General features: G+C 36.6%; 6 protein-coding genes across 10 annotated transcripts; 2 read left to right on the top strand and 4 right to left on the bottom strand.

The window, feature by feature from the left end:
* Nucleotides 1-41: 41 nt before the first annotated feature.
* Y49E10.18 (Fungal lipase-type domain-containing protein) lies at nucleotides 42-3,518 on the top strand. Its single transcript, NM_067222.5, has 6 exons — nucleotides 42-144; nucleotides 448-502; nucleotides 758-879; nucleotides 1,155-1,334; nucleotides 2,167-2,556; nucleotides 3,312-3,518. The coding sequence occupies exons 1-6, from the start codon at nucleotides 47-49 to the stop codon at nucleotides 3,472-3,474; spliced, it is 1,008 nt and encodes a 335-aa protein (NP_499623.2). The 5' UTR covers nucleotides 42-46; the 3' UTR covers nucleotides 3,475-3,518.
* Nucleotides 3,519-5,089: 1,571 nt separating this feature from the next.
* fbxa-218 (FTH domain-containing protein) lies at nucleotides 5,090-9,633 on the bottom strand. Of its 3 annotated transcripts, NR_167471.1 has the most exons (5): nucleotides 9,499-9,596; nucleotides 6,705-7,181; nucleotides 6,228-6,448; nucleotides 5,337-5,988; nucleotides 5,090-5,292 (listed from the first exon to the last, which is right to left on the bottom strand). NR_167471.1 is itself a non-coding variant. In NM_001379953.2 (2 exons), exons 1-2 carry the CDS (start codon nucleotides 9,594-9,596, stop codon nucleotides 9,077-9,079), a joined length of 117 nt encoding a protein of 38 aa, NP_001366930.1. In that variant the 5' UTR covers nucleotides 9,597-9,633; the 3' UTR covers nucleotides 8,922-9,076. The 3 variants fall into 3 exon arrangements, 1 of the variants encoding a protein (NP_001366930.1); NR_052802.1 differs by lacking the exon at nucleotides 9,499-9,596 and having other exon boundaries at nucleotides 5,092-5,292; nucleotides 6,705-7,090; NM_001379953.2 differs by lacking the exons at nucleotides 5,090-5,292; nucleotides 5,337-5,988; nucleotides 6,228-6,448; nucleotides 6,705-7,181 and adding an exon at nucleotides 8,922-9,095 and having other exon boundaries at nucleotides 9,499-9,633.
* A 703-nt stretch (nucleotides 9,634-10,336) lies between these two features.
* Nucleotides 10,337-11,744, bottom strand: Y49E10.27 (TAZ-type domain-containing protein). Its single transcript, NM_001027726.3, has 3 exons — nucleotides 11,592-11,744; nucleotides 11,023-11,267; nucleotides 10,337-10,469 (listed from the first exon to the last, which is right to left on the bottom strand). The coding sequence occupies exons 1-3, from the start codon at nucleotides 11,735-11,737 to the stop codon at nucleotides 10,444-10,446; spliced, it is 417 nt and encodes a 138-aa protein (NP_001022897.2). The 5' UTR covers nucleotides 11,738-11,744; the 3' UTR covers nucleotides 10,337-10,443.
* A 537-nt stretch (nucleotides 11,745-12,281) lies between these two features.
* Y49E10.16 (Fungal lipase-type domain-containing protein) lies at nucleotides 12,282-15,639 on the bottom strand (the record flags this gene model as incomplete). 2 transcript variants are annotated; one of them, NM_001268239.3, is made up of 7 exons in its annotated part: nucleotides 12,282-12,543; nucleotides 13,538-13,924; nucleotides 14,395-14,509; nucleotides 14,882-14,946; nucleotides 14,991-15,112; nucleotides 15,214-15,268; nucleotides 15,546-15,639. In NM_001268239.3, 7 exons carry the CDS (start codon nucleotides 15,626-15,628, stop codon nucleotides 12,387-12,389), a joined length of 984 nt encoding a protein of 327 aa, NP_001255168.1. In that variant the 3' UTR covers nucleotides 12,282-12,386. The 2 variants fall into 2 exon arrangements, with proteins under 2 accessions (NP_001255168.1, NP_001255169.1); NM_001268240.4 differs by lacking the exons at nucleotides 14,882-14,946; nucleotides 14,991-15,112; nucleotides 15,214-15,268; nucleotides 15,546-15,639 and having other exon boundaries at nucleotides 12,295-12,543; nucleotides 14,395-14,504.
* Nucleotides 15,640-16,518: 879 nt separating this feature from the next.
* On the top strand, nucleotides 16,519-16,976 carry snr-6 (putative small nuclear ribonucleoprotein E). The gene is made up of 2 exons (NM_067219.4): nucleotides 16,519-16,589; nucleotides 16,637-16,976. Exons 1-2 carry the CDS (start codon nucleotides 16,534-16,536, stop codon nucleotides 16,851-16,853), a joined length of 273 nt encoding a protein of 90 aa, NP_499620.1. The 5' UTR covers nucleotides 16,519-16,533; the 3' UTR covers nucleotides 16,854-16,976.
* pie-1 (Pharynx and intestine in excess protein 1) lies at nucleotides 16,953-19,255 on the bottom strand (the record flags this gene model as incomplete). Of its 2 annotated transcripts, NM_001268237.2 has the most annotated exons (5): nucleotides 16,953-17,460; nucleotides 17,517-17,605; nucleotides 18,641-18,766; nucleotides 18,810-18,917; nucleotides 18,971-19,255. In NM_001268237.2, the coding sequence occupies 5 exons, from the start codon at nucleotides 19,253-19,255 to the stop codon at nucleotides 17,061-17,063; spliced, it is 1,008 nt and encodes a 335-aa protein (NP_001255166.1). The 2 variants fall into 2 exon arrangements, with proteins under 2 accessions (NP_001255166.1, NP_001255167.1); NM_001268238.3 differs by lacking the exons at nucleotides 17,517-17,605; nucleotides 18,641-18,766; nucleotides 18,810-18,917; nucleotides 18,971-19,255 and having other exon boundaries at nucleotides 17,061-17,435.
* Nucleotides 19,256-22,695: the final 3,440 nt, after the last annotated feature.

Raw genomic sequence — 22,695 nt, 5'->3', positions numbered from 1 at the left:
ATAAAATTCGGGTTTCTTATCAGTTTTCCTATTTCTTTAGGAATCGATGCATTTTCTAGTCTATTTTTCGATATTCTTCACGATTTTAGGCGCTCAGCTTGTGGAGTCAAGCAAGTGCTCCGATTGTATTGCTTCGGGGAAACAGTGAGTGTTTAAAATCGAAATGCAAATGCGCTCCACCGCCAAAAGTTGGGTCTCGTTAGGTCTTTGGAGACAAAACCGGGAATTTCAATTTTTAAGTGGTATTCGAATGATTCAATAGATTCAAATACCTACCGAGACCCAAGTTTTGCCCGTGGAGCGCGCTTGAACCTCAATTTTAAATAATTCTTTTTTTTTTGCCCACCATAATAGCATAAAACATAAGCGGAAAAGTGAGGCAAATTTGTAAGAAGGTGTAGGCACAAAATGGCTTGCCCGGCATGTAACAATTTTTTCGAATTTCAGCTGGTGTGTAACAGTTAACGAATGCGGATTCTCCCCATGTTTAACATCAATTTCTGTAAGTTATCTTATCAATCACAATTTCACGTGGTGCCAGAAAGCCCCATTTTGATTTGATCTCCGAAAAGTGCGGGAGAAGAGACGCAGAGTTTTCAACTGATTTCGCATTGTTAAGAACGTGCTGACGTCACATTTTTTTGGGCGAAAAACCCCGCATTTTTTGTATAACAAATCGTAATGGGACAAGTTATCTTATCAATCACGATTTGATAAACTGATTTTTTGTAAACTCTACAAATATAAACGTTTCCAGAAAGCACTAAACTGCCCGGAACTACCTGATAAAGCACACGCGTATGATGATACATTTGTGAGAACAAAAATTTTATTGACAACTGCTGCCGCATTCAATAATAATCCACAGAAATGTTTCAAGTGAGAAAAATTTTGACACGGGGTTCTGGCCTTACTCATTGAATTTTTCGCGCTCCGTTGACAATCACCAGCCGAACTCCATATGGACCAATAGATTCAGTTTTACAACTAGAAACGCGACGCGACGCGACACGCAACGCGCCGTAAATCTACCCCAGATATGGCCGAGCCTAGTTCGGCAAACTCTTCCATTTCAATTTATGAGGGAAGCCAGAAATCCGTGTTTTGAAAAAATAACATTTTTTTAAACACTACCAACGGCGTTTTTTTTCCAGAAACTCAATGCCAACAATGACACTATCCAAAACTTTTAGTGTAAATTGCTCAGAAGTTGGGCCACAAACCGATTGTTTCGGTTTCACATCATTCGATACAACACAAAAAGTCGTTGTCATGTCGTTTCGGGGAACTCAAGGAGCCACACAGTTGACTGAAGAGATTTTGGACTTTTTTACGTGAGATTGAATTTATTACGGGAACACGGAATTCTGCGTATTGCACAACATATTTGACGCGCAAAATATCTCGTAGCGAAAAGAAAACTACAGTAATCCTTTAAATGACTACTGTAGCGCTTGTTTCGATTTACAGCGAAGTGCCATTCTCATTCGTTTCTTCGTATTATTTTCTCACTTTTTGCCTAATTTTAATATTCAATCGATAAATAAATGATTTTAATTCTTTTGTGCCCGTAAATCGACACATGCGCTACAGTACTCATTTAAAGGATTACTGTAGTTTTCGGTACGAGATATTTTGCGCGTCAAATATGTTGTGCAATACGCATTTTCAGAATTTGTCGAAAAATTTTAAAATTTCGAGTAAAAATGGTTAAATCCAGCTGTTTTTAAGATTTTTGCGCCAAAACCCAATACACGGTCTCGACGCGACAATTTTTTGTAAAATGCTAAAATGTGTGCGCCTTTAAAAAGTACCGTAGTTCAAAATTTCAAAATTTTTATCGATTTTTCGTAGATTTTCGTCCGTTTCTTTGAAATTTTCTGAGTTTTATAGAAAAAAAATATGAAAAATCGGTTTTTTCATAAATTTTTTCATATTAAAATTTTTCAAACATTTTTCATACAAAAAAAAATTCTGTAAAAAAAACCAAAAAAAAATCTTAAAATCAATAAAAAAAACCAATCAGCGATTTGCTCCGCCCACATTCGGACCAATCAGAGCAAGTGGGCAGAGTTCAAAGATGCTGATTGGTCGGGGAATTTAGAATTTAGCTAAAATTTTAAAAAATCGTGTTTTTCCCTTTGTGAATTTGTTGAAGTTTTGCAGGGGTAAAAAGCCATTTTTCAATGATGCCGGACACATTTTCACCTACTTCTACGATGCATTCTTTTTCCTCTGGAATGGAGGTCTTCAACAAGAAATTCGTCGACTAAAATACCAATATCCAGAGTATGAATTATGGGTTACTGGGCACTCACTTGGTGGAGCAATTGCATCGATTGCAGCTTCTTATGTTGTCCATTCAGGACTTTATACTGGTGATCAAGTGAAACTTGTTACGATGGGACAACCGCGAACCGGCGATTATGATTATGCTGTTTGGCATGATAAGACTTTTCCGTATTCATTCCGAATTGTTCATCATAGGGATATTGTTCCACACATTCCTCCGCAATATGGAAAGGATGAGCTTTTCCATCACAGAACAGAAGTTTGGTTAGTTTTTTTTCTTCAAATTCACGAAGTTCCGGCCTTCCTCACTGCATTTTTCGCGCTCCATTGACAAGCTGGACAACGCGTGGGAAAGTCGTGTACTCCACACGGACAAATACATTTAGTTTTACAAGCCGCCACGCGACACGCAACGCGCCGTAAATCTACCCAAGGTATGGCCAATCCGAAATGGCCTAGTTCGACAAACTCTTCCATTACAATTTATGAGGGAAGCCAGAAAAATTGGTTATTTTTGCACCATAGGAGTAGTTTTTAACATGTTTCTACTGGTGCTACTCCTTATTCACAGATCTCGAAACGACCGATTTTTTTTAATATGCAAAATTATGTGCGCCTTTAAGGAGTACTGTAGCTCCAATTTCCCTGTTGTTTTAACATGTGGAAACGCAAAATTTGAGTTTGAAGTGCAATTGCGCTCCAACGCCGATTTAAAGCGCCCAGCTCCCATAATTTGGGTCTCGTTAGATATTGCCGTATTTTCAAACTCTTCAAGAATTTTTTTTGTTGATTTTGATGCTTTCTATGTCGAAATTGAGTTTTAAAAAACAATTTAAATTAAAAAATAAAAAGATAATATCGAAAAAGCCATAAATTTTTTTAAAAAGTACCAAAAATTCATTTAAAAAAAGCCAAATTTAAGGCTATTTTTGGTGAAATCGAAGAAAAAAAAAAAGAAAAAAAAGGTCGTGTTGAGACCCAATACCGTAAGACAAACATTGCAAAATTTATATTTTCAGGTACAACAACAACATGTCAAGCACAGACCCATATCTTATTTGTGCGGAAGCAGATGGCCTCTACTGTAGTAATCGACAATTGGACTCTTATCCACCGGATCACTTAACCTATTTTGATATTAATATGCCTGATTGGGGATCACAGGGTTGCCCGAAAATGTAATTATGAACTGAATGAAATGTATTTATAAATTAGTTTTTATTGGGTTTCCTGTTCAATTTATCAGTTTTTCGTATAGGCAAATTGCCGGAATTGAAATTTTCCGGCAAATCGGCAAATTGCCGGAATTGAATTTTCTTGAACTTTCTAAATTAATGAAAATTTCCGGCAAGTCGGCAAATTGTCGGAATTGAAATTTCCGGCAAATTGGCAAATTGCAGGAATTGAAAAATGCGGAGAATTGGCGAACTGCTGAAATTGAAAAGTCCGGCAAATTGGAAAATTGCCGGAATTGAAATTTTTCGGCAAATTGGCAAATTGCCGGAATTGAAATTTTTCGGCAAATTGGCGAACTGCTGAAATTGAAAAGTCCGGCAAATTGGAAAATTGCCGGAATTAAAACTTTCGGCAAATCGGAAAATTGCCGGAATTAAAACTTTCGGCAAATCGAAAAATTACCGGCATTGAAATTTTTCGGCAAATTGGCGAACTGCTGAAATTGAAAAGTCCGGCAAATTGGAAAATTGCCGGAATTAAAACTTTCGGCAAATCGGAAAATTGCCGGAATTAAAACTTTCGGCAAATCGAAAAATTACCGGCATTGAAATTTCCGGCAAATCGGCAAATTGCCGGAATTGAAAAGTCCGGTAAATCGGAAATTTGCCGGAATTAAAACTTTCGGCAAATTGGCGAACTGCTGAAATTGAAAAGTCCGGCAAATTGGAAAATTGCCGGAATTGAAATTTTCCGGCAAATCGGCAAATTGCCGGAATTTGAATTTCCGGCAAATCGGCAAATTGCCGGAATTGAAATTTCCGGCAAATTGGCAAATTGCAGGAATTGAAATATGCGGAGAATTGGCAAATTGCCGGATTTGAAATTTCCGGTAAATTGGTAAATTGCCGGACATGAATTTTCTTGAACTTTCTAAATTAATGGAAATTTCCGGCAAATCGGCAAATTGCCGGACTTGAATTTTGTTCAACTTTCTAAATTAATTTAAATTTTCGGCAAGTCGGCAAATCGCCGGAATTGAAAATTTCCGGCAAATCGGCAAATTGCCGGAATTGAAATTTCCGGCAAATTGGCAAATTGCAGGAATTGAAATATGCGGAGAATTGGCAAATTGCCGGATTTGAAATTTCCGGTAAATTGGTAAATTGCCGGACATGAATTTTTTTGAACTTTCTAAATTAATGGAAATTTCCGGCAAATCGGCAAATTGCCGGACTTGAATTTTGTTCAACTTTCTAAATTAATTTAAATTTTCGGCAAGTCGGCAAATCGCCGGAATTGAAATTTTCCGGCAAATCGGCAAATTGCCGGAATTGAAATTTCCGGCAAATTGGCAAATTGTCAGAATTGAAATTTCCGGCAAATTGGTAAATTGTCAGAAATTAAATTTCAGAAAGTTGAAACTTCTAGCTGAAAATCAAATCAGTGTAAATGCGCCCTGCCGAACACAAAGCATAACCTGGTTGAGCCCCGAATTCGTACATGAACCACTTCTCATTACAATTCTTTCCCATGTTTTTTTATTGACGGAAAAACGAATATTCAAATTTGAGAGAATTCGAGTTCTAATCCTTCATTCACAAATCACAGGTTCAAGTCAAAAGATCATTCCAGAGATTTCTTGATCTGGAACCAATCGTCGTCGAACTCGATGGAAAATGTAGCGTTGTCGGTTTCAATGTCGATCTTGCCAAATGAATCGATTGGAGACTCCATCGGACATAGCACTTGCAGCAACTCTTTCGAACTGTAGTGAACTCGCTTGAACTTGTAGACTTTGAAACGGCTCGATTTCACGATAACTTCCTGAAAACTTGAATAGGTCAATTGAAAACTCTAAAGAAACTTACATCGCGAAATTTCATCATATCTCCCTTCGATAAATTGTGTCCAAAAAAGTCGACTTTCATTGCCTTGAGATGCTTGAGATGCTTGACGAAGAACTGGAATTGTTTGGCGTGACAGGTCAAATGAAGTTTGTCCACTGATTTCCATTGATCGAGCGCCACCAGAGGTTGGATGGAAGCTGCATCGGCCACATCAGCTCTGATTCGCAACTTTTTCAAAACTCCAGCCTCAAAATGTTGGAGGATTTGGGCTGTCTTCTCGGAAGTTGCTCCTTCGATAATCACATATTTGGCTGGAACACTTCCAATTTGATGAAGGAGAGAGATGAGAGGATCGTATAAATCCATGTCTTCTTCCCAGGTGGTCACCATAAAACTATCCAGGCTCAACTCTCGACCATGCATAAACGTTGATAAATCCTTCATAGCAACCTCCAGTGGTGTTTTGTTCGGTAGAATGATTTCTCGATCTTCGTACTTCAAACGGCATCCGGCTTGAAAAGATTCGTCGATCCACTCTCGATAATTCACCCAGGCTTCGTTTATAATCAATTCCACAAATCCTTTACTCAACACCACGGCACAGTCCGTCATATTGGAGCACTGCGCGTCAATGATCGACTTGAAAGTTTGAGACACTCCACAGGCACTTAGTCTGAAAAAAATACTGTGTGCTCACAAAAAAATAGAAAGTATCACGGCACGGATTCACTTAAATTTAAAAGTTATTTCTAAAATTGGACGTTCCCACCTGCCTATCCTCACCATGCCTACGTGCCTACCTAGTGTCAACCTAGACATCTGCTAGATTTTCTGATAAATATTGACAACTAAAATTCACAATTTGCAAATTTCCGCACCGTGAAAATGCTATCAAATGCTATCAAATCTTACCTATCAATTGGGTGAAGCTTCTTAAGAACATATTGAGAGTCCCATTGGCCAATCCACAATATCAGTAGTCGAACCGGCGGTATTCCATGAAATCCGTCCCAAGCGATTCACACATTTCAGTGTAGGCATCAAAACTAGTCATTTGCTGGAGAATCTGGTACGTCATGCAGGCTCTCAGAGCACGAGGATCCGCAAGAATGATCTCTGGATTTGGGACGAGTCTGAAATTGAAATTAATATTTTCATAGGAAAATCACAAGCTGGTAATCCTGCCATCTCTTGCCTGCCTGCATGCCTACCTATGCGCCTACCTCCTTACTATTCACGTACCTACACGCCTACTCTACCCATCAGGACTTTGCGTGCCTACCTCAGGGGATCTAGAAGTCTGAAAAAGTGGCTGCGATAGAAAAAAGTGGCTGCGATAGATCAAAAAAAAATTGGCAAAATCGTTCGGTGAAATAGAGAACTACTTACTGCTGATTGGAATTCGAATTGACTGAGCCGTCACTGAATGAGTCAATACTTCCGACATTGCTTGCAATTGAGCTCATCGAGCCGACACTGCTCGAGCTGGAGCTTCTGGAGCTGCCATTGCTTGATCGTCTGCTGCTGGAGCTGATGTTGCTGCTCGAGTTGTCACTTGTAGATCCCGAACTGCTGGAGCTTCCATTGCTTGATCGTCGGCTGCTGCTCGAGCTGCCATTGCTCGATCCTGAACTTCTGAAGCTGCCGTTGCTTGGTTGTCTGCTGCTGGAGCTGATGTTGCTTGATCCTAAGCTGGTGCAGCTGACAGTGCTTGAGCTCGTTTTGCTCGATTGCTCACTACGCAAATCCTCTGCACTTCTTCTCGAATAAAGCATCTCAGTGGAATTATCTTGCACAGCATCGAGTGGTCCAGTTCCAACAACCTCAGTGTACGTGGATCTCTGAGAACTTGAATCGGAGGATTGTCTGGAATTAAATTAAATTTGTTTTTGTACAGAACAAATAGATAAGTACCTATGCGGCTACCTATGTGCCTACGTACCTACACGCCTACTCTGCCTATCAGGACTGTAGATTGTTCGTTGTAAAAAACAAAATAAAACAAAAAATGTTTCCCGTGTTCCCGTTTTTTTTCACTTTTTTCGCCCAAAAAATTATCATTTTCGTTTTTGAAATAATCAATTTTGTTCGCTTTTTCGTTTTTCCCTGCAGCCTTTGCCTACACGCCTAAGTTAAAATTATGGAAAAGTTTTTGGTTTAGAATGAGTTTAGAAACATGTTTCATCGTGTAGAAAAATAGTGAGCAACAGTTTGTAGCAACCATCAGTTCTAGAGTTTTGTAAAAAAAAACATTTAAAAAATAGTGATCTCACAAAACTGAAACTAGATAAAGACGTCTGGAGAACAGAAATAGCAGAACACCGACCTGTAGGAAATTCACCAACAGAAGTTTTTTTCACATTGAAAGTGGACAGGCAAATACTATTTAAACTCAGCTGATAGATCGAAAGTGTCTCACGGCGTGTAAATTGGTGCATCTGGCCTAGCGAAAAGTGAAAAGTGAGAATCCTAGGCTATGGCCGCGGCAAAGCGCGCGAAATTTGAATTTAAATTTTTAATGCCATTGAAAATCGATGAATGAGACATCATAATGGATCAGAACTACAAAAATATACAAAAAATTGTTTTTAAAATGAATAAATCACATTTAAAAACGATTATTTTCCTAAATAAAGGTGGAAATTCGATTTGTTAGGCAATTATTAGGAAAATGCGTCAAAACTTGCACATTTTTGAATTTTTTTCAAAAACTAGATCCACAAATTTTCTGAAATTTCACCAGTTTACTGAGTAGACTATTATAATCAAATTATGTGCAAAAAATTCATACCCACCGTCACAAGTTCATATTGAATTTTTCTATTTTCCGAATACCACTAAAATTCGGCAAAATTGGCACTTTTTGAACTTGTTTCAAAAACTAGATCCACAAAGTTTTTAAAACTTTACCAGTTTACTCGGTAGACTATTTCAAACAAATTATGTGCATAAAATCCATACCCACCGTCACAAGTTCATATTGAATTTTTCAATTTTATCTCGGAAATTCACGAAAAATCGGTAAAATTGCCACAAATTTTAAATTTTTTCAAAAACTAGATTCACAAAGTTTTTGAAACTTCACCAATTGACTAAATGAAGGTTTTTGAACAATTTAAGTACATAAAATGTATACCCGCCGTCACAAGTTTACACGTAAAAGCGCCGTTCCTTAATGCAGCTTCAAACTGCTTTGTTTCGTTCAATGCGTAGTTCATATTTTTTGTATTTGAACTTCATATAATTTTAGTGTTTCTTTTATTCTTTTTTATGAAACTAATGCATTTTTTTGCTTAAATTCAACAATATTTTCATATAAAACGAAACCGGGAAGTATTAATTGCTAAAATTTATGTGGACTACGGTAGTCAAGTCCGCAAACATCACCCGCATTTTCATAATTGCGTACATTTGTTTTCCAAGCTTTTTTCTAGGCCAGAGGTACCAATTTACACGCCGTGGTCTGGTCTGGTGCTTTTAGCAGACGGAAGAAAGATTCTAGATGGTAAGTTCATTAGGAAACTAATAGCGGGCAAAATCAATATATAGATCACTCAGTTTTTTGAGCTCGAAGATTCTGAATGAACTAGGAACAACCATGATATCATTTTGATTTTTTCATCTTTATTCTCATTTTTCACGTTCAAATAAACGCAGTGAATAATAGTAATAGTTTCACATTACAAAAAACTCTTTAAGATCTCATTTCCATTGCTTCAGCTCATCCCACTTCTCAATACAATTCGGCTCCTTTTTTCCAGTCAACTTCCAATGAGTGATCTTAAATGTAAGCAGGAATTCGAGGAACTCGTAATAGGTAAAGATGCTGTAGCAGTTGTTATTCTTCACAAATGCATACTTTCGCAAAAAATTTTTCCGTGGTGGAGAGTTGAACTCATGCCTACCTAGAGTCTATTTCAAGTCTACCCAAAAATTTTCGGTTTTTGTGATTTTCAAACTTTTTTTTGAAAATCAAAAAACTACCGAAACTCTCTGGGCAAAATCGACTACCTGCGTGCCTACCTATTCGCCTACCTACACGCCTACTCTGCCTACTGTGCGTGCCTACCTCAGGGGTCTAGAAATCTGCAAAAGAAGATCTAAAAGCATACATAGCAGAACCCAGACAATTTTGAATTGTTTTTCGCCAAGTTTTTGTTTGGTGAAATAGAGAACTACTTACTGCTGAATGGAGTCCGAATTTGAGCTGAGATTGCTGCGGAAACTTGAGGAGCTCGAGTGCTCACCGCGGGAAGTTTCATCTCTTCTGATTGTATCCATACTTGTACACTTTTGAGTCGTCTAATAATATACGAAAATAATTGAAAACTGATTGATATGGGAGATGTAGAGTTTTGCCACGTGGGGGAACATTTGGTGCTTCACGCGAAAATCAAATTTCTCGAAAAAATGTCGATTTTTCATGGTTTCAGAAAAAAAAATTTTGTTTTTTCACGTATAAATTAATAGTTTCCCTCTTTTTTTTTAGAATAAAAGTGTTTAAAATTTTTCCAACAAATCTTAAAATGTGCCGAGCACGGCAAATTTGCCGTGGAATCTCCCAAAAATGTTATATTTTTTAATGTTTTTTGGAGCACCAAAGCTACTGAATTTCTTATTAAACATCTGGTTTCTGAAAAAGTTCCGTGTAGTATGTCTGCTTAAACATCAAAATTTCTCAATTTTGTGTCATTTTACTAATTTTTTGGGGACAAAATCAATAGTTTTGGTCAAAATTGTGTTGTCAAATTTTTGATATGTGCGGCAAATTCGGCAAAAACACGTGGTGTCAGGTTGTCCCATAACGGTTTGATCTGCAAAAAATGCGGGAATTTTTCCCCCAAAAAATGTGACGTCAGCACGTTCTTAACCATGCGAAATCAATTGAGAAATCTGTGCCTCGTCTCCGCATTTTTTGTAGATCACAACGAAATGGGACATTCTGACACCACGTGCAAAAAATGAATAAATCAATGGATCTATGCTCAATGGAAAATACAATTTTTCCAATTTTCAAAAAAAAAAAGTTTTACTATAATATTTGGTAATTGTGCTACCATATGTAGGAGTGTTTTAAAAATGATGATATTTACAAAAATAATTTATAAAATAATTAAATATTAGCAGTTTATTGAGTAGAAGTGCAGGGCTCCACTGAAAAATATCTCATCATTTTTAATTTCAAAGGTGGTGTCAGGCTGTCTCATTACAGTTTGATCTACAAAACATGCGGGAATATTTTCCCAGAAAAATTGTGACGTCAGCACGCTCTTAACAATGCGAAATAAAATGAGAAGTCTGCGTCTCTTCTCACGCATTTTTTGAAGATCAAATCGAAATAAGACATTCTGGCTCCCCGTGTATCTTGACATTTGGCTCTAGCTTCTTGCCCAAGTTTGGCACAAAAATATTAACATGGGTTAGAAGCTGGCTAAACTTGGGCAAGAGTTAGGCAAGACCTCGGCGAAACTTGGGTTCAGGCTTTACCAAACGTTTACCCAAGTTTGAAACAAAACAAGAAAAGTTTTGGCCAAAGTTTGGCAAGAGTTGGGTGAGAACTTTGCTTAAACTTTGGTAGATCCTGAATCCAAGTTTCGCCAAAATTTTGCCTAACTTTTGCCCAAGTTCAGCCAGCTTCTAACCCATGTTAATACTTTTTGGGCCAAACTTGGGCAAGAAGCTAGAGCCAAATGCCGAGATATCTCACCAGCAGTATCAGAAATCCTTCCATTTGCTCTGGCAATTGACAAGCATCCAGGTATCTTACAAGTTCGGCTATCACCACAAAATACGGAATGTTCAAATACAACCATATTAAATCGATGGCACTCCATACAATCCAGGTGATAACATTCTCCGTAATGTTTTAAAATCCGTTTAATACTAAAGCAAAAACCACGGCAACAACGGTTATTTGTGCACAAAGACGCGTGGTCCATAGCCATTGTTAATCTGAATTTAAAAAAAAAAATTAAAATTGCCCTAAACCTTGGGTGTGCGGCAAATTTTGAAACTGCCGAGCTCGCCAAATTCGGCAAAAATCGGTTTTTTAAATATTTGCCGAGCACGGCAAGTGTAACAAATTTTCCGTGGATATTTTTTGGTGCTCAAAAAGAGCCAAAATTATTTTTCAATTTCAATAATTTGCCGATTTGCCAGAAATTTCAATTCCGGCAATCTGCCGGCAAATCCTGCAAATTTTCCGTACACCCCTGCCCTAAACCTCTGAAATTCAAACAGCGAAATTTCCGAAAAAAAATCTCTCATAGCGCAAACCTTCCAACTTTATAAGAGTACGCAGTAACTTCTTCAAATCCTTGTCCAATCATCTGATCCCTTGTCAAAACATCAGTTATATCCAATTTATTGATTAAATTCGCAATTTCAGTTGAATAAGTTTTCAGATTATTTGCCTCACTCATCAATCTGGAAACACAATTCTTCGAAAATGCTGTGAAAATCTAAAAAAAAAACTCCTAAAACATAAATGAACGAACACCGCCGGATATTGAAAAAACCCCTCAGAACTGATGAATGATTAACGGAAACCATACTCATTTTTCTTCGTGAATAGTGGTGTAGTCGGAATGTTTTTATTGCTTTAATAGACTTGAAGTTGTCTAAAAACACCGAATTCCATAAGGAAACTTCTTGAAAACTTTTTCAAAAAAAGTTATAACGGCTCAAAAAATGACCTAAAACTATTGTTTTTAACTAATTTTAGACAATTTTTGAGCTGTCATAACTTTTTTTAAAAGAAGTTTTCAAGAAGTTTCAAAGTGAAATTCAATGTTTTCAGACCGTTTCAATTTTAATACAGCAATAAAAAATTTCTTCTACACCAGAAGACGTGAGTTATGATGAAAATGAGTGAAATCCTGCTGAAAAGAACTAACAAATTTTGTACGCGTATATAGTCAATATGACTATAAAGTTGGCGGTGAAGAATATATATGTCAAATCCAAATTTTGTACTTTTTTCTGAATTTTTTTTCCTTTTTCCAAACTTCAAAAATGTTTTTTAAGCATTCAAAATCTTTGATAAAATGCAAGAAATTAACAATTTGAGAATTATGGACATCCGGCTTGTCCCCATTCCACAAAATTGATTCCAAAGTACCAGACATGATCTTCACCACTGTAGTCGAGGTTACGGTTGCTACAGTAGAGGCCATCAGCTTCTGCGCACAATTGGTAGGGTTGACCAATTGTCATGTTGTTGTTGTACCTGTAGAAAATACAGAATTTAGAGTAGATCAAGTTGGTTTTTTTTTGGCAAAAATATATTTTTTTGGTTTTTTTTGTTGAAAAAAATGGATTTTTTTTGGTTTTTTTGGAAAAATTGGGTGCACGGAACTCTGGCTTCCCTCATAAATTGAAATGGAAGAGTTTGCCGAACTAGGCCATTTTGGCTCGGCCATATCTGGGGTAGATTTGCGGCGCGTTGCGTGTCGCGTCGCGGCTTGATGGTAAAACTAAATGCATTTGTCCGTGTGGAGTACACGACTTTCCCACGCGTTGTCCGGCAGGCGATTGTCAATGGAGCGCGAGAAATTCAATGAGAAAGACCAGAACCGCGTGTTGGGTTTTTAGATTTTTTTTTTTGGCTATTTTGGTTTTTTGGTTTTTTGGTTTTTTGGTTTTTTGGTTTTTTGGTTTTTTAGTTGGCACATAGCGGCTTTTACTACTTGGCCGTGAAATATGAAAAACTCGGCCACCATCATAACATGGATACGGAGCAGTTGCTCATAAATCTCCACGATAGAACCATTCTCATCAAGTTTCAGAAACATCCGCCGTGGAACATCAAAGATAAAAAATTGACCGAGTTTATGCTTTTTTTAGGCCACGTAGCGAAAACCGCTCTGTCACGGGCTTCTGGCCATCCTAATTGCAGTTTTTGCGCTCTATTGGCTATCGTCTGCCGGACAGGGAAAGTCGTGTACTCCACACGGACAAATACATTTAATTTTACAACTAAAATCGAGCCGCGACGCGACACGCAACGCGCCGTAAATCTACCCCAGATATGGCCTAGTTCGGCAAACTCTTCCATTTCAATTTATGATATATCATTGGCAGAGTTTATGTTTTTTTCTAGGCCACGTAGCAAAAACCGCTGTGTTGGGAGAGGGAAAAAAATTCAGAAGATTGGAGAATTTAATTATGTCCAACATTTTTTTGGCGACATCCCTGGTCACCACCAATTCAAAACCACTAACCAAACTTCAGTTCTATGATGGAAAAGCTCGTCCTGTCCCTCCATTGGTGGAATATGTGCAGCAATATCTCTATGATGAACAATACGGAATGAATACGGGAACGTTGCGTCGTGCCACGTGGCAAACGCATAATCTCCGGTTCTTGGCTGTCCCAGTGTCACTAATTTGATTTTATCCGGGGTGAAAATCCCGATTTTCACAATATAAGAAGCTGCGATTGAGGCGATGGCACCACCCATCGAGTGTCCAGTAACCCAGATTTCATAGTCAGGGTATTGGTATTTGAGTTTTCGAAGATCTTGTTGAAGACCTCCATTCCATTGGAATAGGAAGGCATCGTAGAAATATTCGAATACACTTCCAGAGTCGAAGAACGCCTTTTTTCCGCTGAAAATGTGTGTTTGCAAATTTTTTGAGAACAATCTTTTATGTGGAGGGAAATTCAAATTTTCTGAGAAAACATTTTTTGCGAGAAATTTTTTTGAAAAATTGGAACGTCCTGTAACCTTTGGAAAATTCCAAAAATAATTGTTGAATGCTCAAGAACTTTTTTGAAAAATTCAAGAAAGTTGTGGAATTTGCTGGAACCTTTTAGAGAATTCGTGAAAATTTTGAATTTTGAATTTTACAAATAGTTCCAGGAACATTCAGCTTTTTTTGAGTCCGAAAACCGTGCAAAAAATTTTTTAATTTTTTCAATTTATTTTTGGTCGAAATTGTTTTGTGGTAAGCTGAGAAAAAAGGCAAAAAAATTTTTTTTTGGTTTTTTATAACATAAAAATGTGCAAAACTGTAGTCGTGAGAAGAAAAAATACAAAAATCCAATTAAACTTTAAATTGCCATTTCCCGAACTTACTGGAAGAAATCCAAAATTTCTTCAGACAATTGAGCTGCTCCTTCTGTCCCTCTAAACGTCATTGCAATCACTTTTTGGACAGTATCTATGGCCGTGAAGCTGAAGCACATTGCTTCTGAAAATTGGATTTTTTAGCGCCAGTGGGGAAATTTTAAAAAAATTTCAATAAAACTTAAAATAAATTTAATAAATTTAGTGAAATTTTTATTGGCAGTCAAAAATTGGCAATTATTGAGTTTTTGCCACTTTTTGAGAAAACTACAGACACGGGGTTCTGGCCTTCCTCATTGAATTTTTCGCGCTCCATTGACAATCGCCTGCCGGAAAGGGAAAGTCGTGTACTCCACACGGACCAATACATTTAGTTTTACAATCGAGCCGCGACGTGACACGCAACGCGCCGAGCCAAAATGGTCTAGTTCGGCAATCTCTTCCTTTTCAATTTATGAGGGAAGCCAGAAATCCGTGGGCTAATAAAACAACTCACTTGGCCCATATCTATCACAATTGACATTAACTGTTTTGGAAACTTTCATCGAAGGCATTTTACTACTGAAAGTATCGATTTTTAAGGTTTATCTAGAAGGTGAACCTACGTAAAACACTTTTGTGGGTCCATATTGTAGGCAGCAGAATGTGTGATCAATACCTTATTCCTCATAAATGAATCATCGTAAGCGTGGGCTTTATCTGGTAGTTCCGGGCAGTTTAGGGCTTTCTGTAACGTTTCTGATCGCCGAAATTTTTTTTTTTTATTGATTTTTGAAAAATGGAATTGGCGATCAAATGGGTAATTTTTTTTTCTTCAAAAAAACTCACTGTAATTGTAGTGACACATGGCGTAAATCCACATGCATTTACAGTAACACACCAGCTGAAAAAAGGTATATTACGAGAACATAAAATTCTGAAAATGCGTATTGCACACCATATTTGACGCGCAAAATATCTCGTAGCGAAAACTATGACTACTGTAGAGCTGGTGTCGATTTACGAGCTTGATTAAGAAAGTTGAGGCAGTAAATCGACATAGGCACTACAGTAGTCTTATTTAAAGAATTACTGTAGTTTTCGCTACGTGATATTTCATATTTTGCGCGTCAAATAAGCTGCGCAATACGAATTCTCAGAATTGTAAGCTTCCAACTCACTGTTTCCCCTGAGCCAAACAATCTGAGCACTTGTCGGCCGTTGCGAGACCCAAAATTATAAGAAACCCAATTAGCTTGAGCATTTTAACTGAAATATTTCATGTGAAAGTGTTAAAAATGAAACAAAAATTGATTCAACGAAGAAAATCAGGATTTTTCCATCATTTTTCCGGAAAAAGTGTAGTTAGTTTATCAATTTTCGAGCGAAGGTCGCTTTTTGGTCGTCCAAACCCCTTATCACCTGATTTTTTAGACTTTAATTTAGCATTAACTGTGTTTTATGATTTTGAAAATTTTGAAACTTATTTAACTGATTAAGAACAACTGAGAATGTTGTACAAACAGCGAAACTTTTTGAAATCGAGTTGCAAGCGCGCTCCCATGACGCTCCGCCCCTATAACTAGGGTCTCGATAGGTGTTGGCGGCAAAAGCGTAAATTTAATTTAATTCAAACGTTTTCTATAAATTTTTGCCGATTTCACGAATTTCTCGTTGTTTTTATCGATAATTGCCTAACAAGCCTTAACTTTTGGGGCTATAAACCGCAAATACCAGCTTTAACTCGTTCCAATCTTCAGTTTTATGTAGTATTTAAAATTAAATACAAATAATTAGTTATCACAATTCTCTCCGTGCTTTTCTTTGTTCTAAACTGCATTTTATTAAATTCAAAATTCCGCCTTTTTATGCAGGGGTACGGTTTACAAAGTCCGCAACTGTGCGTCACGGTGCTTGCGTACTCATCTTTTTTGAACGAATTTTCGAAATTATTTTTGTCGAGAAAATAGCCGATTTCTGCTCAAATTTGAAGTTTTTTGGCATTTTTTTTCGTTGAAATTTATGTAAAATGTGAAAAATTATGTTTTAAAGCCATAAATTGTAGTTTTTGAGCTTAAATAGCTGCTAAAATCGAGTTTTCTTGATATTTATCTTAAAAATTTGTGTCTTTCAAAAAATATATTGATTTTTACAGATCATCCCGCAAAAATGTCGACGAGAAAGCTCAACAAAGTGATGGTTCAGCCTGTGAACCTCATCTTCAGGTAATATTTTTTCACTAATCAGTAGAAAACAATTTCCCAAATTTCAGATATCTCCAAAACCGCACTCGGGTCCAAATCTGGTTGTACGAGGATGTCACCCACCGTCTCGAGGGCTACATCATCGGATTCGACGAGTTCATGAATGTCGTGTTCGACGAAGCCGAGGAGGTGAACATGAAGACGAAGGGACGCAACAAGATCGGCAGAATTCTTCTCAAAGGAGACAACATCACTCTCATCCACGCCGCCCAACAAGAAGCCTAAATCATCGTTCACTTTTCACGGATCTCTTTGTTCATTTTTCTGTCTCTGTTTCGCTTTCGCACCGTATTGTTCCAAGTTTTCAAGTTTTAATATGTCTTTAAAAAAAGTAAATTATTTTTGGCTTTTTTGGCACAAGTTCATTCACAGGACAAAGAGAGGGGGTGAGTGGATAAATATACAAAACAAAATATGGAAAATACGGCAAAATTAGGAAATAATAGTTGGTGGTGGCTGAGAGAAGAATCCATCGGGGAACACTTCAAACGCACCGCCCGTGGCATTCGGATCAATAGTCACATCCATCATGGGCATGCCATTCGAATTAATTGGTTGATAGTAGTATGTCGGTGCCATTGGTGCATACATTGGCTGGCTATTCATCAAATCATGTTGCTGTGGAATATATTGCACTGGAAAAGGAGCTCCTTGTTGAGCTTGCGGCGGTGGAGCCAAGAAATATGGCATTGGAAATGGCAGGAATTGTTGCTGATGTTGTGGATGATGATGGTAGTAGGCAATCGGCGGCGGACAATCGGAAGAAGGTGGCGCGTAAACCGTCGCATTCGCATTGAAATGTTGCATTTGTTCGACGTGAATGAAGCGGCATCTGAAAGGAAAATTTATTTTATTTATTTTTAATAAAAATTCCAGATTTCCTAGAACCTTGGACCATATCTGCAGTTTCCTCTCTCGAAATTGTGACAAATCTGACGACGATTCGAGCTTCCGTGGTTGTTGCTGGGTCTCCGATTCTGGAAGTAAAATATTGTAATATTTTCCCTAAATTTCACTTAAAAATAAGGATTTTTGCAACGTAAAACCTCAAAAATTCGCTGAAATTGACGATTTTTGTTCAAAATTTTGAAAAACAGGGTTAATTTTAGCTGAAAATCTTCAATTTTGCCAGAAATTGGCTTTTTTTCCGTCGCCACACGGAGAACTTGCCAAAAATGAAGACTTTTAGCCAATTTAGCCCTGAAAATTCGAGTTTTGGGCGATTTTTGGTCTGAGAAGCCGTTTTCGCAGTATATTATATTTTCTCGTTAAATTTCATTTTAAAATAAACATTTTGAACGTATAACCCCAAAAATTCGCTGCGCAATGGATGATTTTTGTCCAAAGTTTTGATAATTTTAGCTAAAAACCTCGAATTTTGGCAATTTTTCGTGCCGCATCGGCCGAAAGTTGACTTTTTTTGGAATTATCATAATTTAATGCACATTTTGGTAGTTTATCTCACATAATCTGTCTGCAGGCGGGAAAAATTTGAGATAAACTACTAAAAGATGCAAAACAAGGATGATAATTCCAGAAAATCAACTTCGGACCGTCTCGACACGGAAAATTGAGCGAAATTGGAGTTTTAAAATGATTTAGCCCTGAAAATTCGAGAAATTTAGGCGGTTTTGGGTCTGAAAAGGCGTTTTCGCAGTATTTTCTCGCTAAATTTCATTTATTATCACATAATATCAGTACTTAGGCGAATATCTTGTAGAAATGTTGGTTTTGTTCGATAATTCTCTACTTTTAGAGTCGATTCACGAGAAAATGTTGCACCATCTTACTTTTTTCCCTTGTAAAACATAGATTCTTCTGTACAATGAAAGAGAACACAATTTCTTCGTGAAGCAACTCAAAAAGTAGAGAAAATTCGAACAAAACCCAACATTTCTACAAGATATTCGTCTAAATAGTGATATAATGTGTTAATAAGCATATTTTAAATGAAATTTAGCGAAAAAACTGCGAAAATTTGTCAAAAAAGCGAATTTCCATCCGATCAGCACCTCATCATGATGCTTCGATGCTGAAGAACTCGATCGATTGATTGTTGTATCCACGTCGTCTCGTCTAGAACGAGAATCACGGCGCTCACGTGGTGGATCTCGGGAATAATACTCTTGGCGGCGTCTCTGAAAAAAAAATTTTCCAAAGATTTCCAGGCTTCAGACACACCGGAACTCTCAGCTCATCTTGTCCGTGAGCATATGTGCAATTGTCGTTGTACGGGCAGTATCCTTCACGGCGGAACGCATCACAAAGTCGCGTTTTGTATTCTGTGTGCTGGAAAAAAAATCGATTTTGCATATTTTTCAGTTTTTTTTTTAAATCAAAACCTTATCCTTCGCCGAGCTATGTCTTTTAGTTGCCGGCGCCTCGTCAATCTGAGCCAATGGAGTGATCTTGAGCGCTTCACGCTTTGGACGAAGCCATTTTCCACTATATCCGGACGACAGCGAATCATTGAATGATCGATTGATTTTCCGTTGATCTACTGAATTTTGAATTCTCGCCGGGCACGTCGCATTCAGAAGACTGTTCGATCGATCGGCAGCGAACGACGTGTCATCTGAGTTGTTGAGTGCAGCCATTTGCTCGGCAATCGGCTTTGTTTGAGCCATCTGGAAAAGAAAATTTGATTTTTAATTGTTTGGGAAACGAAATACTGCAAAAAGAAACCTAAAAAGTGATTGTAAAACTGAAAAAACGGCGAGAAATCCATTTTTGCCGCCGAATTTGGTTACGGTTGGTTTAAAGGCGCATGCCTAAAGTTTTATTTTCGTTGCGGGACTCACAGATTTTTAAAAACTTTTTCTTTATTTTTTGAAGATTTCTGTGTTTTTTCACTGATTATTTACAAACAAAGCTCAATTTTATGAAAGCTTTCAATGTTAAAAAATAAAATTATATTTAATTGAGAAGTGCTCCGTGCTGAATTTGGGGGCAAAAACTCAATTTATAGCGATTTTTATATAATTTCTTATAAAATAAAATTTTTTCAGATGTTTTGCAAACGAATTACTGCGAAAAGAAACGTGAAAAGTGATTTTAAAACTGAAAAAACAGCGAGAAATCTTTTTTTGCCTCCGAATTTGGTTACGGTTGGTTTAAAGGCGCATGCCTCAAGTTGTGCTTTCGTTGCGATACTCACAGATTTTTAAAAAAACCTTTTTTGATTTTTTGTTTGAGTTTTTCAACTTTTTCAAGCATTTTTCTCGATTTTTGATACATTTTTTGCTTTCAAATCCAATTTTAAAGCTATTTTTCCGATATTTTCATGTTTTTCACGCTATTTTCGATTCAAATGTGTCTTTTAATCGTTTTCCGTACGCTGAAGGTCATTTCTGTTGTCCTCACCAAACATTAAAATTACAAATAGTATCTCCCAAGCAAAAACGTTAAAAATCGCTTTAATTTTGATGAAAATTTTCCAGTATTTCCCAAATTTCGAACAAATTTTTTTTTCAGCAAAAAAGATTTTTCGGAATTTTTTTCTGAAATTTCCCAGATTTTCCAGTAGTTCACCCTTTTTCTCCAATGTACTCGTACTCCAAGTACATAAATATGTCGATTTTCTCTTCCATATCACTTTATGTGGCGTAAAGAATACAAAAAAACCGGTTTTTCACCTCCAAAATCGGGCTATATTCTGTGTGAATATACAAAGAGAAACAGCTTTTACATATGTCTTTTGACGCCATTTTTTCTCGATTTTATTTAAAGGTGGAAATTGCTTTAAAACATGCCTATGGGGACACAATGACCGAATATCATGATAAAAAAATTCAAAAAAATTGTCTAGATGTTATATGATTTTTTGAAAATTGAAAAAATCTCAGTTTTCACCTAATTATATTTGAATTACCGCCAATTGAACTCGTTGGTTGGAGCGCGCTTGCATTATTTTCATTAGTTATTTGAATTAATTTTCATTATTTCACTGATTTTCTTCATTTTTGGGGTTTTTTAATCGGAAAATGAAAGAAATATACAAGAAAAATGCAAAATCTTTATTAAAAAGTAACTGAAAATGCCTAAAACTCCGAGAAATACTAATTTCAGTTTTTAATAAACATTTTGCATTTTTCTTGTATATTTCTTTCATTTCCCGATAAAAAAAACCTCAAAAATGAAGAAAATCAGTGAAATAATGAAAATTAATAAAATTAATTAATGAAAATAATGCAAGCGCGCTCCAACGAACGAGTTCAATTGGCGGTAATTCAAATATAATTAGGTGAAAACTGAGATTTTTTCAATTTTCAAAAAATCATATAAAATCTAGAAATTGTTTTTGAATTTTTTTATTATGATATTCGGTCATTGTGGTATTACGGGAACATAAAATTCTGAGAATGCGTATTTCACAACATATTTGGCGCGCAAAGTATCTCGTAGCGAAAACTACAATAATCCTTAAATGACTACTGTAGCGAATGTGTCGATTTACGGGCTCGATTCTTGGAAAAATCCACGTTTTTCGAATTTTGACAGCGATACTCAATTTCTCTTCGTGTTTTCCTATTCCTTTGTCATTTTTGTGTTTATTTTTTAATATTTTACCTATTAATAAATTAATTTGATTTAAAAACGTCCAATATTCGTGTCATTTTGATGAGTAAACTCATACAGACGTATTTCTACGTTATTAACCGCCTATTACGGAAATAGACGGGAAATGTAAAAATACGTCTGGACGTTTTTCAATTAAATTAATTTATTAATGAATAAAATATTAAAAATAAGCACAAAAATGACTGAGAAATACGAAAAAACGAAGAAAAATTGAATATCGCTGTCAAAATTTGAAAAATGATTTTTTTTTCCGAGAATCGAGCCCGTAAATCGACACAATCGCTACAGTAGTCATTTAAGGATTACTGTAGTTTTCGCTACGAGATATAGTTATATTTTGCGCGTCGAATATGTTGTGTAATACGCATTCTCAGAATTTTATGTTCTCGTATTACCATAGGCGTGTTTTAAAACAATTTCCCCACAAAACTTTCAATTTTATGTAACTTTTAGAGATCTTCCGCAAATCAATTTCTCAAATAAAATACTCCTATTTTGCAGGAAAATTCCTCAGTTTTCACAGCGATTCCTAATATTTTCGAATGTTAAAAAACCTTCTCAAAACAACGATTTCTCTCCTCGATCTGGGTCTATTGGCGCTGTGTAAATATATACAGGCAGACAAAAAAAAAAAGAGAAGAGACACAGACACACAATATAGTCAGGTTACCATCATTCCTTCCGATCACAGTTTACCTCTGCGTCACCTGTATGTGAGAGTGTATTTCAAGGCGAAGAGAACAAACTATGATTCTTGTTGCGAAATTTTTTCGTTTCGATTTCTTTTTGAACCCAGAATAGACTTTTTTGTTTCAAAATGAATACGATTTTCAATTTAATTTTTCTTCCATCTTGTTGTCATTTTGCACGTGTTCACTGCAACTTTTTCCTCACGAGGGACGAGGAAAAGTGGTTTCTAGGCCATGGCCGAGGGGCCGACAAGTTTCAGCGGCCATTTATCTTGCTTTGTTTTCCGCCTGTTTTCTTTCGTTTTTCATCGATTTTTTTTTCGTTTTTTCTTAATAAAACTGATAAATAAATATTTTTGCAGATGCTAAAACAATTTCCAAGTAAAAAAAATCATGTATTCAGTGGGCAAGCAGCGGTGAAAGTGGGCATTGTAATATGATGGATTACGGGAATACAAATCCTTAAATTTTTCTGAAACATGATACATATGCTGCTTAAATGCTGAGACTACCTGATTTTCATAACGAGACCGCTGAAAAAGTTTTGAGGTTTCCAAAATTCAACTTTTTTGGTGAAAAAGTCGAGATTTTCGCACAAAAAGTTGAATTTTGAAAACCTCAAAACTTTTTCAGCGGTCTCGTTATGAAAATCAGGTAATTTCAGCATCTAAGCATCATATGTATCATGTTTCAGAAAAAGTATAGGTTTTGTATTCCCGTAATCCATCATATTGCATTGACCACTTTCACCGCTGCTTGCCCACTGAATACATAATTTTTTTACTTGGAAATTGTTT

Source organism: Caenorhabditis elegans, chromosome III (genome assembly GCF_000002985.6).
Source record: "Caenorhabditis elegans chromosome III".
NCBI classification, from domain to species: Eukaryota; Metazoa; Nematoda; class Chromadorea; order Rhabditida; family Rhabditidae; genus Caenorhabditis; species Caenorhabditis elegans.
The sequence above is the reverse complement of the archived record's forward strand: the minus strand, read 5'-3'. Positions and strand labels throughout refer to the sequence as shown.